The sequence below is a fragment of the Varroa jacobsoni genome, unplaced genomic scaffold (genome assembly GCF_002532875.2).
Source record: "Varroa jacobsoni isolate VJ856 unplaced genomic scaffold, vjacob_1.0 scaffold_347, whole genome shotgun sequence".
NCBI lineage: Eukaryota > Metazoa > Arthropoda > Arachnida > Mesostigmata > Varroidae > Varroa > Varroa jacobsoni.
The window spans coordinates 28,582-38,462 of NW_019213249.1; the positions used below are offsets into that span (position 1 = coordinate 28,582).

General features: G+C 38.2%; 2 protein-coding genes and 1 long non-coding RNA gene across 7 annotated transcripts in view; 2 read left to right on the forward strand and 1 right to left on the reverse strand.

The window, feature by feature from the left end:
• LOC111259571 (uncharacterized) overlaps nucleotides 1-3,015 on the forward strand; it is a 6,134-nt gene extending 3,119 nt beyond the window's left edge. Inside the window, exons 4-7 of the mRNA XM_022831704.2 lie at nucleotides 1-221; nucleotides 471-625; nucleotides 925-1,267; nucleotides 1,844-3,015. Coding sequence (XP_022687439.1) covers nucleotides 1-221; nucleotides 471-625; nucleotides 925-1,267; nucleotides 1,844-2,354 — 1,230 coding nt within the window. The 3' untranslated portion in view covers nucleotides 2,355-3,015. The remainder of the gene's footprint in view (nucleotides 222-470; nucleotides 626-924; nucleotides 1,268-1,843) is intronic.
• LOC111259573 (transmembrane reductase CYB561D2) lies at nucleotides 2,985-7,757 on the reverse strand. Of its 5 annotated transcripts, none has more exons than XM_022831708.2 (5): nucleotides 7,187-7,757; nucleotides 5,691-5,818; nucleotides 5,495-5,532; nucleotides 4,103-4,204; nucleotides 2,985-3,736 (listed from the first exon to the last, which is right to left on the reverse strand). In XM_022831708.2, exons 2-5 carry the CDS (start codon nucleotides 5,758-5,760, stop codon nucleotides 3,302-3,304), a joined length of 645 nt encoding a protein of 214 aa, XP_022687443.1. In that variant the 5' UTR covers nucleotides 5,761-5,818; nucleotides 7,187-7,757; the 3' UTR covers nucleotides 2,985-3,301. The 5 variants fall into 5 exon arrangements, with proteins under 5 accessions (XP_022687443.1, XP_022687442.1, XP_022687444.1 ...); XM_022831707.2 differs by lacking the exon at nucleotides 7,187-7,757 and adding an exon at nucleotides 6,576-6,984; XM_022831709.2 differs by lacking the exon at nucleotides 7,187-7,757 and adding an exon at nucleotides 6,337-6,439.
• On the forward strand, nucleotides 7,245-8,676 carry LOC111259575 (uncharacterized). The gene is made up of 2 exons (XR_002679709.2): nucleotides 7,245-7,387; nucleotides 7,752-8,676. It is a non-coding gene; the product is annotated as an uncharacterized LOC111259575 (long non-coding RNA).
• Nucleotides 8,677-9,881: the final 1,205 nt, after the last annotated feature.

A 9,881-nucleotide genomic window follows, 5' to 3' on the forward strand; every position in this document is an offset into this window, starting at 1 on the left:
GGCTTGCATCATTTTAAATGCAGCCAGTGCCGCAATGAGGAAGACTTTTTGTACTCCTGTCGGGAGAACGGCATCTTTGTGCCTGATCAGGACGCCGAGTGGGAACGTAACGACGAATTTGCCGATCATTACATACCTCATAGCACTTGTGATGTGCCTGTTTGTCTTTGCCCGGAGGGTCGCAGCAACATCGAGGACCATGACGACTGGGAAGTTGTTAGGTGAGATAAATACGAGTATTATACTCGCTTGATCATATATGAATAATTATGTGTCTTTATTGAATAGCTATTGCTGTAGGAGTAGTTGACAATCTCAGTTTTTATTCACCACTTCTATTTACTACGGTTTCAACTCGTAATAAAAAAAATATTATAAATAACACACAAAACGTTGTTGCAATTATTTCGCGCATAATTATGCCTTTCTCAACATTTACGTTATCTGTCCGTTTTTGTTGCTTTGTCTAGGTGCGATGACTGCGGAAAGAGCGGTACGCATATTAAATGTAGTAATCTTACGCAGGGAGCAATGTCTCCGTATAAGTGCAACGACTGCGAATCAATAGGACCTCATTGTACACCAGCCAACCCTATTTCTGCCACGCAATATTCTGGTCAAGAAGGTAAATCAATAGATCATAGGCTCGAAAAAACTTTTTTTAAAGTGCTAATACATACCATTTGCAGCAGTTTTTTTTAACTCAATTGATTTGCACATATTCATCCAGTACGGCTTTGCTTCAAAAAGCCACTATACCTTCTAAAAATATTATACTGAACAGATGCCGTCCTCAGTCAATTTTGTGGAATAACAATATTGAGATATTTGTCTAAGGTACAAAATCCAACTGCGTATTCTTCCCTGCTAGAGAATTAATCACAAGCAAATTGTCCAACTTCCATATGATGTTTGGCATTTCAGGAAGTAACGACGTTGTACCTCACTCCTCTAGCCATTGTATGACTAGTAACAGCTCGAATGTCAGATGGTATCAGGAGTCGAAACTTCATAAGGCATCCACGGGTGAGGCCATTATAGTGCTAAAGAAAGAGTCCATTGAAGATGCCGGTAAAGTTATTGACGTGGACGATTCGTGTACGGCTATAGCTCACGATAACAAAGAAAATCAGCAGACTGATAAGGGAAGCTCAGCCATCTGCACTCCCGAAAGTCCTGACACCCGACAGCCTAATAAGAACGATAGGGATCTGCTGTACTTAGATGTTTGTACCAGCTCCGTCGAAACGCCGCCGTTGCTATGCAGGTTTGACAAGAATTCTAGAACTGATAATCGAGTCAAAACTATGAAGGCTGGCTAGGAATGTGTGATATAGCGCTAAGCAGCTCGAAGTCGTGCGGAAGTTATTAATTTTCGTTCTTATCCTTTTATATTTAAGCATTCATTTGTTAATTACACAACTGATGTCCCTAACGATAACACTGAAACGTATGTTTGATAGACTATGCGAAATTCGTGTTGGTTTGTAAGTAAATTGGTGAACTTAATTTTTCCAATCATATCGTGTATTCTACGTTTTTGGTGATGTAAAATATTCTGAATGACTAGTTTTAAAAAATAAGGATAACTAACAAAAACTATGCCGTGAAGCCTCAGGGCTTGAAAAAGGCTTTAGTATAGTTCACGGCTATGACTGGCTGGGATTGTCGTACGCGATGCCACACTACGCGAGCAACCTTTAAGTCTACGTTTGTTTTCGCTAGTTCTAATAAACGCTAGCCTAATCACTGTAACTTTTCTTGTTTTCTTTAATGTATTTTGTTTCATTTTTTATTCTGTCTATCCTTGTCTTTTGTGTCACCTGTTTGCAACATATTGCAGTGATTCAGAATCGAGCACGCCATCGAGAAGCCCTTCGAGTGCTTTTCGTCAGCTCACTCTTGGAATACACGCGAGTCCCACGAAGCTTTCACCCTCCTTGGACGCCGTTAGAGATAAAAGACATCTTACCACCGACGCCGCTGGCAATTTCTCAACGCCCTCGACAAGTCGGAGTCCATGTAAGTCTACTGGTCGGCTTTTGGCTCCTGCATACCCTCGTAACGAAGCGTCGCCGCCCAAAAAAAGACCTCGTCGATGCAAGCTTCAAAAAGGACAAACAACACTGGACAACTTTTTTAAGTCGCCAGGAAAGAAATCCGATTTACCAGTCAAATCCGAACCTTGCTCAAAAAGTGGAGAAAATAAAAAAAATGAAAAGTTATTACCCATCTTAGGCTGGCTTTGTCGCGGGCTTACCTTTGCTACTCCAAGCAACAGCATCGAACAGGATGGTCCCTGCATGTCTCGTAGGGAAATTGTCAGGATCGAGCCCGTTTACGGTGATAAGTAGTTCACATTCACAAATAAACAGAACTGCATATACGTCTATATGCCTACCATGTCAAGAAATAATTCCCTTAACAATGATGAAAGACAGCGACGTGTCACTGGGTTGCAGAGTGTACTACTGAAAAAAAGAAGATAGAACTCGAAAGCTATCGAAAGCAGATCGTACGACAACTAAAGGATATATGCCGTTAGAGAAATGTACAGTATACAAACCACTACTAAGGCAAAACAATTTTTATTGTGCAAACTCTTTTTTCTCAATTTTAAAATTGTGTTCCTTTATAAGCAAAATTAGCAACACTAATACGACGTTAACCTCTTTAGTCACACAAATTCCGTAGGGTTTGTTGGACGTTGACCTGTGTACAATATAGTCTTTAGTTGGAAGTCCCACTTTTACGTCGGTAAGCGAGTTTACCGACACCCATTATCTTACGTAAAAAACACAATTTTTTTATTTGTAAGTCGCACATAGACAGTCATACACAGTTATGCACCGGTGAACATATGAAAAAGAAAACATCAAAGGATGTAAATAAAAAGAATAGCGTTAAGATGCTAAACACTTTTGTACCCCGTAATTATGATACAGTAATAATAGTAGACAATACGGTAGGGAAAAGCCAGAAAGTTCAATAAAGATATGAGCTTGTTTTCATCCATCGCTTTTGTTTTTATTATTTCTTTATCTAATAACACTTGTAGGATGATAAATGTCGTTGGCAGGGCTTGAACAAGCGACCCCTGGCTTCCTTCAACCGTTGCTTTTTGTTGCTTTAATTTTTCGTTATTCTTCTGTGTTTATTGAAAACAGATTCGCAGTTTTCGACTGTGTTAAAACTGCCTTCGACGATTTTGGTCATCGAGTCTTATCACTATTTCGGAATAATATTTCGGTAAAATTTTTGTGCGACAACTTTATCAGAAAAATAGATAAAAACGGGTTGCCTAGTCGGAGCTCTTTTTGTCCTTGCCATGTTCATTTTTGCTTTTTTCGTTTTTGGCAATAAACTTCCTAATTACCTGCATGACAATGACAAAGCCACAAAGAATCGGTAGGACATAAATGGCCCTCCAATAAGCAGGAGATGATTGCATAATGACATTACTGAATAGATTTGATGAAAGACCTGTGAGAAGGGCTCCCACAGCCGCGATGTAAATTATGACGCCAGCGATGACGTGGCCCTGCTTGACAATAACGGGCAAGTTCAGGTTCTTCCGGTAGAGCGTCAGAATTCCACCTAACGCTACGCAGATTATACCCAAATTGGCAATTAACCCGAATTTGGAGTGCAGCGAGGTAAAATGCGCTTTTCCAAGTGACTCCTTGTGCTCGTACACGATGAACATTCCTCCTGATATACAGGCTATCGTAATCGTCTGCAACCACCAAGATAAAATTCAATCGAAGTTTCATAAATATTATTAAATTCAACCGAGTTTGCCAAAATAATGTTTTTGGCAAACTCGGTTGAAAATTTGGGTTTGTCTCACAAAATGATTTCGATCCAGCTGGTCACGCACGTATATAGCTTCGTATTTGGTATATGTGATAATTATTTTTCAGGTTCTTAAGAATATTAGATAGGAATTCGTTAGTTGATGGTGACGAACATTTTTTTTAAGGTCGATGCCACTAACGGCGTGACGATGGCTATTTTTACGCGATTATTTCTAGCTAGTTGACACAAATTTTTATAATAGTATATGTAATAATATATAATTTAGTAATAATTTGGTTCTTACCGCAAGCAACCAATGAAAAGTGACAGCTCTAATAGGAAGCCAATCTCGAAGGGGATTCGATTTGTTGAATATCTGTATTGCTTCAAACATTAACAGGCTGTACTGAAACCGTGAATGACGGGGCATATACATTAGCATATGTCTCGAATTATATGTATTTAAGGAAATAATGTTTAACACAGAAGAACACGTAGATATTGACAAAAATCGGACCATTTTTTGGGACGAACCATACATCGGGCGTACAGGTATACTGCAATATGATAAACATTGACGAGTCCTTATTTCTTTGATAACTGTAACCACTATAGAAAAAACTGCGCCAGTGCTTTCGTTAGAGAAAAATATTATAAATTAATACGACAATGAAGAGGTGAAAATTACACAAGAATAACGTTATATTGAAATCTCGTATAAGATCGATAATTTTTAAGCACCAGGGCATTTTGCAAATCTTGCTTTACTTGCTTTTTATGCAACAAGTTGCTTGGAGCTCAAGACTCTCTAAATAAGATCCAGGGGGATAAATGCTGAAAGCAAATGAGCCATGTAATCGTACTGTTCTTAAAATTTCTACACGTAGACTGAGCGATGATTTTTAACAGTTCGTCTGCTGATTAATTGGTTCGACAAAACTATTAGTCGACGATTCAAATTCATTCTTGCTAGGAAACAAGGAATTTTTTCTTAGATCTTAGCATACGACAACAAAGCTTGACAAAACCGAATTCATATTGATACGTTTGTTCCTATACTCTTAGACAGTCTCGATTCATTATCGGTGTGTACGTTTGTCTTAGAAGGAAATCTGCTCTCTGTACTTTTTTGAAGGCAGTTCAAATAAAAGTACGTTAACATTAGTAGCTCAAACACACATCGCAATTTTAACATTTCCACCTGCTGCTACAATTTGATGCCACGTAGTTAAGCTAGTCAGCGTCACCTAAGCCACTATTTGTGAACATTATAAGTGTCCACTCTTACTAACATAAATGCTAGAACTGTTGCTCAATGTTGTAACTTAGACAATGTACTCGAATGCGCTCTCATAAAAGATATGGAATTCATATATAAAATATAAGTGTTCATGCTCAATTGCCGTTGGATCTATCCACCCATTAAGTAGTTCTTGTTTTGACAGAAAAAGTCCAACGTTAGAGAATGTGCCATTTTTTTCGAGTAATTTCTGTTTTAAGTTATTCTTTATTACTCACAGAAACTAATCGCAGATGATGAGATTATTCATAAACTATTAAAAATCATCTTTTAAAACTTCCGACGACTGTGGCTCATGGCTAGCCTATTCCGACTTTCGTGATAATTTATATTTGAACACATATGAAGTCAGCTATTATCGCAGTAGAATTATATTGTCGCCTGCGTAATACTTACTGCGATCGTCATGAGCACGGGGTGAAAGGCAAAGAAAGCTGAAATTTTCACATAGAATACCTCTTTTTAGGTTCTATTCAATTTCTATGTACGGGCAAAAATATATACACAGCTACATATCTAAACACGGTGCTTTAGAGTCCAGTAAAATAATTGAACGCATTCATATCGATCGCTATATAAACATCAGACTTACATGAGCCGGGTTCGGCATTGTAGATTAGAAATCCCGTGAATCCAAAGGCTAGGGAAGAGGCCACAGACATCTTGGCTTTGTTTCGTGATCTGGAGATTTACGAGCACTACTTTTTTTTCAACAAAGTTCTGTAATAAGCCGACGACGATAACGAATCAAATAGTAATGTTAAATTCTGATATGAGGTGAAATATATGCCTCAGTATAGATAAATCCGGCAATTTTTCGGAACCAGGACTTGGTATTTTCAGTGTATTGCAGGAAACGTAAGCTAAAAGTTACCACAGCTAATAAAAACTGAAACGAAAGGAACTAGGAAAATCTCTTGTGCAGCTTGCTTACAGCTGCTAAACACAACGAGGCTCTTTTTCCGACTGTTTGCTCTAAGTACAAGTGTCTAGTTCACGTAAAAATTAACATACTCCTGTAGCGTTTCACGCACAACAAATGCAATGCAAGAGTATTATTACAAAATGTTTAAGCCCTTAGTTTTTACAGTCTTAAGTTTGAGTACCTTGCAGCAAGCATATTATCTATAATCATAATGCCCCATTGGGCTTCATTTAATTCATAATACGTTTTTACATATAAAAAATAAACTATTATACTATACGCATGAAACTTTTTCCACCAACTCCGAACCTACATCAGAACATTTTATTGAATGCATTCACCATGCAATATCAACAACACATGTATATATTACAAGACTTTCAAAAATGTCGTTCGGCCGTTGCAATAACGTGGTGTCCTCATGTAACCGTGCTCTTGTCATTTCTAAGCGAACGTGACCTCCCTCTCCCTCTCAGTAGATTCCTTAATAAGTTAGCTCGCCGGCAATATGCAAACGTACAAAGATGCACACAAGCGACCCAATAAACTCACCTAAGTCCCAGACTACAGCTGGACATTCCCACTACACTATAATCGACCAGCAACAAAATTTTTATTCCGAGTTCACTTTGTATGTGTACAAAATGCAAGTAATGCACTGTTATAATACGTCCAGTTCTGACGTGCGTTCGCAGACAGGGGGGGCAAAGCGAATCTTGGCAATCAGCAGTAAATGTTCGTAGAATTCGCGTCAAAAATTACTCTCTCAGTTCGAACTGTATGGAGGCGCCGCTATTAATAATCACAGTCACGACGAGGCGGCTATCAAATCTGGCGGCGATAACACTCTTGACTTGCTGGTATGTAGGATAGCGCAATGTAATGCGATAACAATAGGGACAATAACAACAGCAGCCGCAAACGACTCTACCAATGCACAGCAGACGGTGGAGAAGCAACGCGTCACGTAAGCGGCAAGAAAAATATTGAGCAAGACGTTTATACATACGCAGCCAACGGCGAAAGTTAAAGTTCGTTTGTGTTCGCGCGCACCATTCCAGTCCGCAACATTGCCCAGGTCGTTTAATGGTGCGCGGTTTGGCCTATAATTTACGTTTCGCGACATGCTTGATAAATCGATTAACGTTGACGGATCAACTCACCGTGCAAAATGCAGCCACAGATGTTGTTACTGACGAACCGCAGCAGACGCGATGTGTTGATTTTATTGGAAATCGCAATAGCTCAGAAGGACGATGGATAGTAGACTGCGTATGCTACTAGACAATTTCTTGGACGATGAGACGGCGTGAATCTTTCGTTAATCAGTTCTGTAATCCTCTGTTCTGTAACTTTCACATTCGGTACTGTCTTAATTGACCATTGCTTGTAAACAGGAACGCTTTCTTTTACTTCTAGCGTGGCTATGCCTGGTTTCCATGATCATTTCATTTATCCTCAAGTTTTATAGGCCATCACGAAGACTGCTCAGAGAACTATTTACACACAGAAAAACCATAATACGCACACGAATTTAGGACCGTGTTTTTTTTGCTCACTCGAACAACATCAGCCACCTCTGTAGCAAAGTCATACTTCATATTCAACAAGCGCCAACGTAGCTATTATTATGTGGCTTAGTGATACGCGCCGATCGCTATGAAGCCCTGTCCTTATTATTGTTATTATTCGACCCGAACCAACTCAGCTGGTTGTTGTTTGCTTTAGCCGTCAGCTGCTTACAGATAATCGCTCCAGCGAGGCGTCGCGACGCATCTGGCGCGCTTCCGCTAGCAGTTGTCACGGAACTTAAACTTCGAATTCTAGTCGGCAAGCTAGTAGACTCTAGGAGGAAGTTATAAGGAAAACGGCTAACAAAGAGAGATATCAAAACACACCGATTGTAAAAGGACCTACATGGAATAATGTAAGAAAAAGGATCACTGTTATTACTGCGTGACAAAACGCTGAATACTAACCTTTCTATGATAGTTTGATTCACACAAATTGTTTATGTTAGAAAATTACAAGATATATTGTAAGAAGGTGGGTAATAATTCCGTTGATGAGAGAAATCAAGTGATTTGGATGTAGAAATAATAAAAGTTGTATGTATTTAAAGATCATGTACTTTTATTCGATACGTGAAATTCTTTTGACAAACAAGATTTGAAATTTTGTCGATTATCAGTACATACTTTAATGATTGATGGTAACTCAACGGAGATAATGCCCACTGCAGCAGTTTTTGCTATGGAAATACGTGGTAAATGAACCAACCCACAGAGATTCAAATTTATTCGAGTATTGAGCGCATACTTCAAACCAGGCATATTAATAACCATAATCGTCTTTCTCATAAACTAACTTTAAAATAAGATATATAGATTACTTGACTCAGTAAATCTGTGGGCACATTTACGCACTTATATATAATTAATTGCTTAATTAATTATATAATCGAGCTTTATTATTCAGAAAAACTCTCTACCGCATTCTTATACCCAAAACCCCTCTGGTTTCCTGGCCATATAGTCGATACATTTTTTAAAATAAATACACGTATATTCAAGAAGATCCATCAGTTTGGTTGCGTAAAATAAAAGACACCATAATAAATAAATAAATAAAAATAAAAAACAGGAAAAACCAAGCAACCTTTCGTACTATTTAAGAAGATCCATACTGTTTAAGCGATTGCCATCATTTAACTTTATCATTAAAGTAAACTAATTCACGAAGGCGGTCATCGGTGAGTTTAATAGTTCAGTAAAAATACAGATTTTAAAAACTACAAAAAACCCTTAATGCTGAATTTAGCGGTTATCGAGCGAACACTGTTCGAAAAATATGAATACGACGTTTAATTATGTCGGTTATGCTCACAATAAAAGTACATTAGTCTCACATGCTTCCCATAATCTGAACGAACGTAAGTAAATTTAAATGAAGTTCTTCTAAGAATTAATGCTTTAGAATTGAGAAGGTAGCCCCGGTGTTTGAAAAAGCCCTACGCGCCGCCAATAGAAAGTAAGATCATTATAGTATTAGATAGAATACTTCGATGCTTCAGCCGGATATCAGTGATGATCTGAGACGTGTATCTATGTAGCACCTTACCACTACCAAGTTTCTTAGAGTTTTATGTTAGAAAACCCATTACATTACGGTCGGTGACTAGGCCCCAGCATAAAACCTATTGTCTATTTTTGGTTTCTTGAATACATGTCGGATGTGTCTTTAAAATTCAAAAGCCGATATTCTGCAAATATACAGTTAGAGTCTTATGATAGGTACTCTGATTAACAATTGCTTCAAATAGCTGGCCTTTTGACAACTTAAGACAAGTTCCTAACTAGGATTATTTCTGTAGTTTTAGAAGCGTGTTTCGGCGTTCTGGCTAAGGCCAAGAACCACTTTTTCGCTAAAGTGTCATATATAAAAACGAGAACCAGAATTCACGTACTCACGACCATCCATCTTCGATATAGCAAAGAAAACTTCAATTCGCTGCGAACCTACACCGAGTTATGGGGCAATTTCTGTCTGCGTATGCATGCATATTCTATCACTGTATGCAAGAAAAGTACTACTAATTCAAACTAAATAATTTTCTTATATCTACAAAAATCACGGAAGTTCTGCCTTTTGAATGGTCTTAATCTTTATTCCACAGTTTGCTACAGTGTTTGCAAATAGAAACATGAAGTTTTGGTGGCACATAACTTTACGGAGAGAACTCTAAGTGACGGTATAGAAAACAGAATAGTTTATAATCCGACCAATGTCGCTTCACCAACAGCTCTCGAAATGAGACCACAAGGATCACGATTTTTAATATTTCTAACACTAATCAGG

What these genes read in the sequence shown, in the direction of transcription:
- LOC111259573 (XM_022831708.2), bottom strand. Translation starts at nt 5,760, where the DNA reads ATGTCTGTGGCCTCTTCCCTAGCCTTTGGATTCACGGGATTTCTAATC. An exon ending in CAATGCCGAACCCGGCTCAT is followed by an intron (nt 5,533 to 5,690) that starts GTAAGTCTGATG and finishes TGAAAATTTCAG; the next exon opens with CTTTCTTTGCCTTTCACCCC. An exon ending in CCGTGCTCATGACGATCGCA is followed by an intron (nt 4,205 to 5,494) that starts GTAAGTATTACG and finishes TCACGGTTTCAG; the next exon opens with TACAGCCTGTTAATGTTTGA.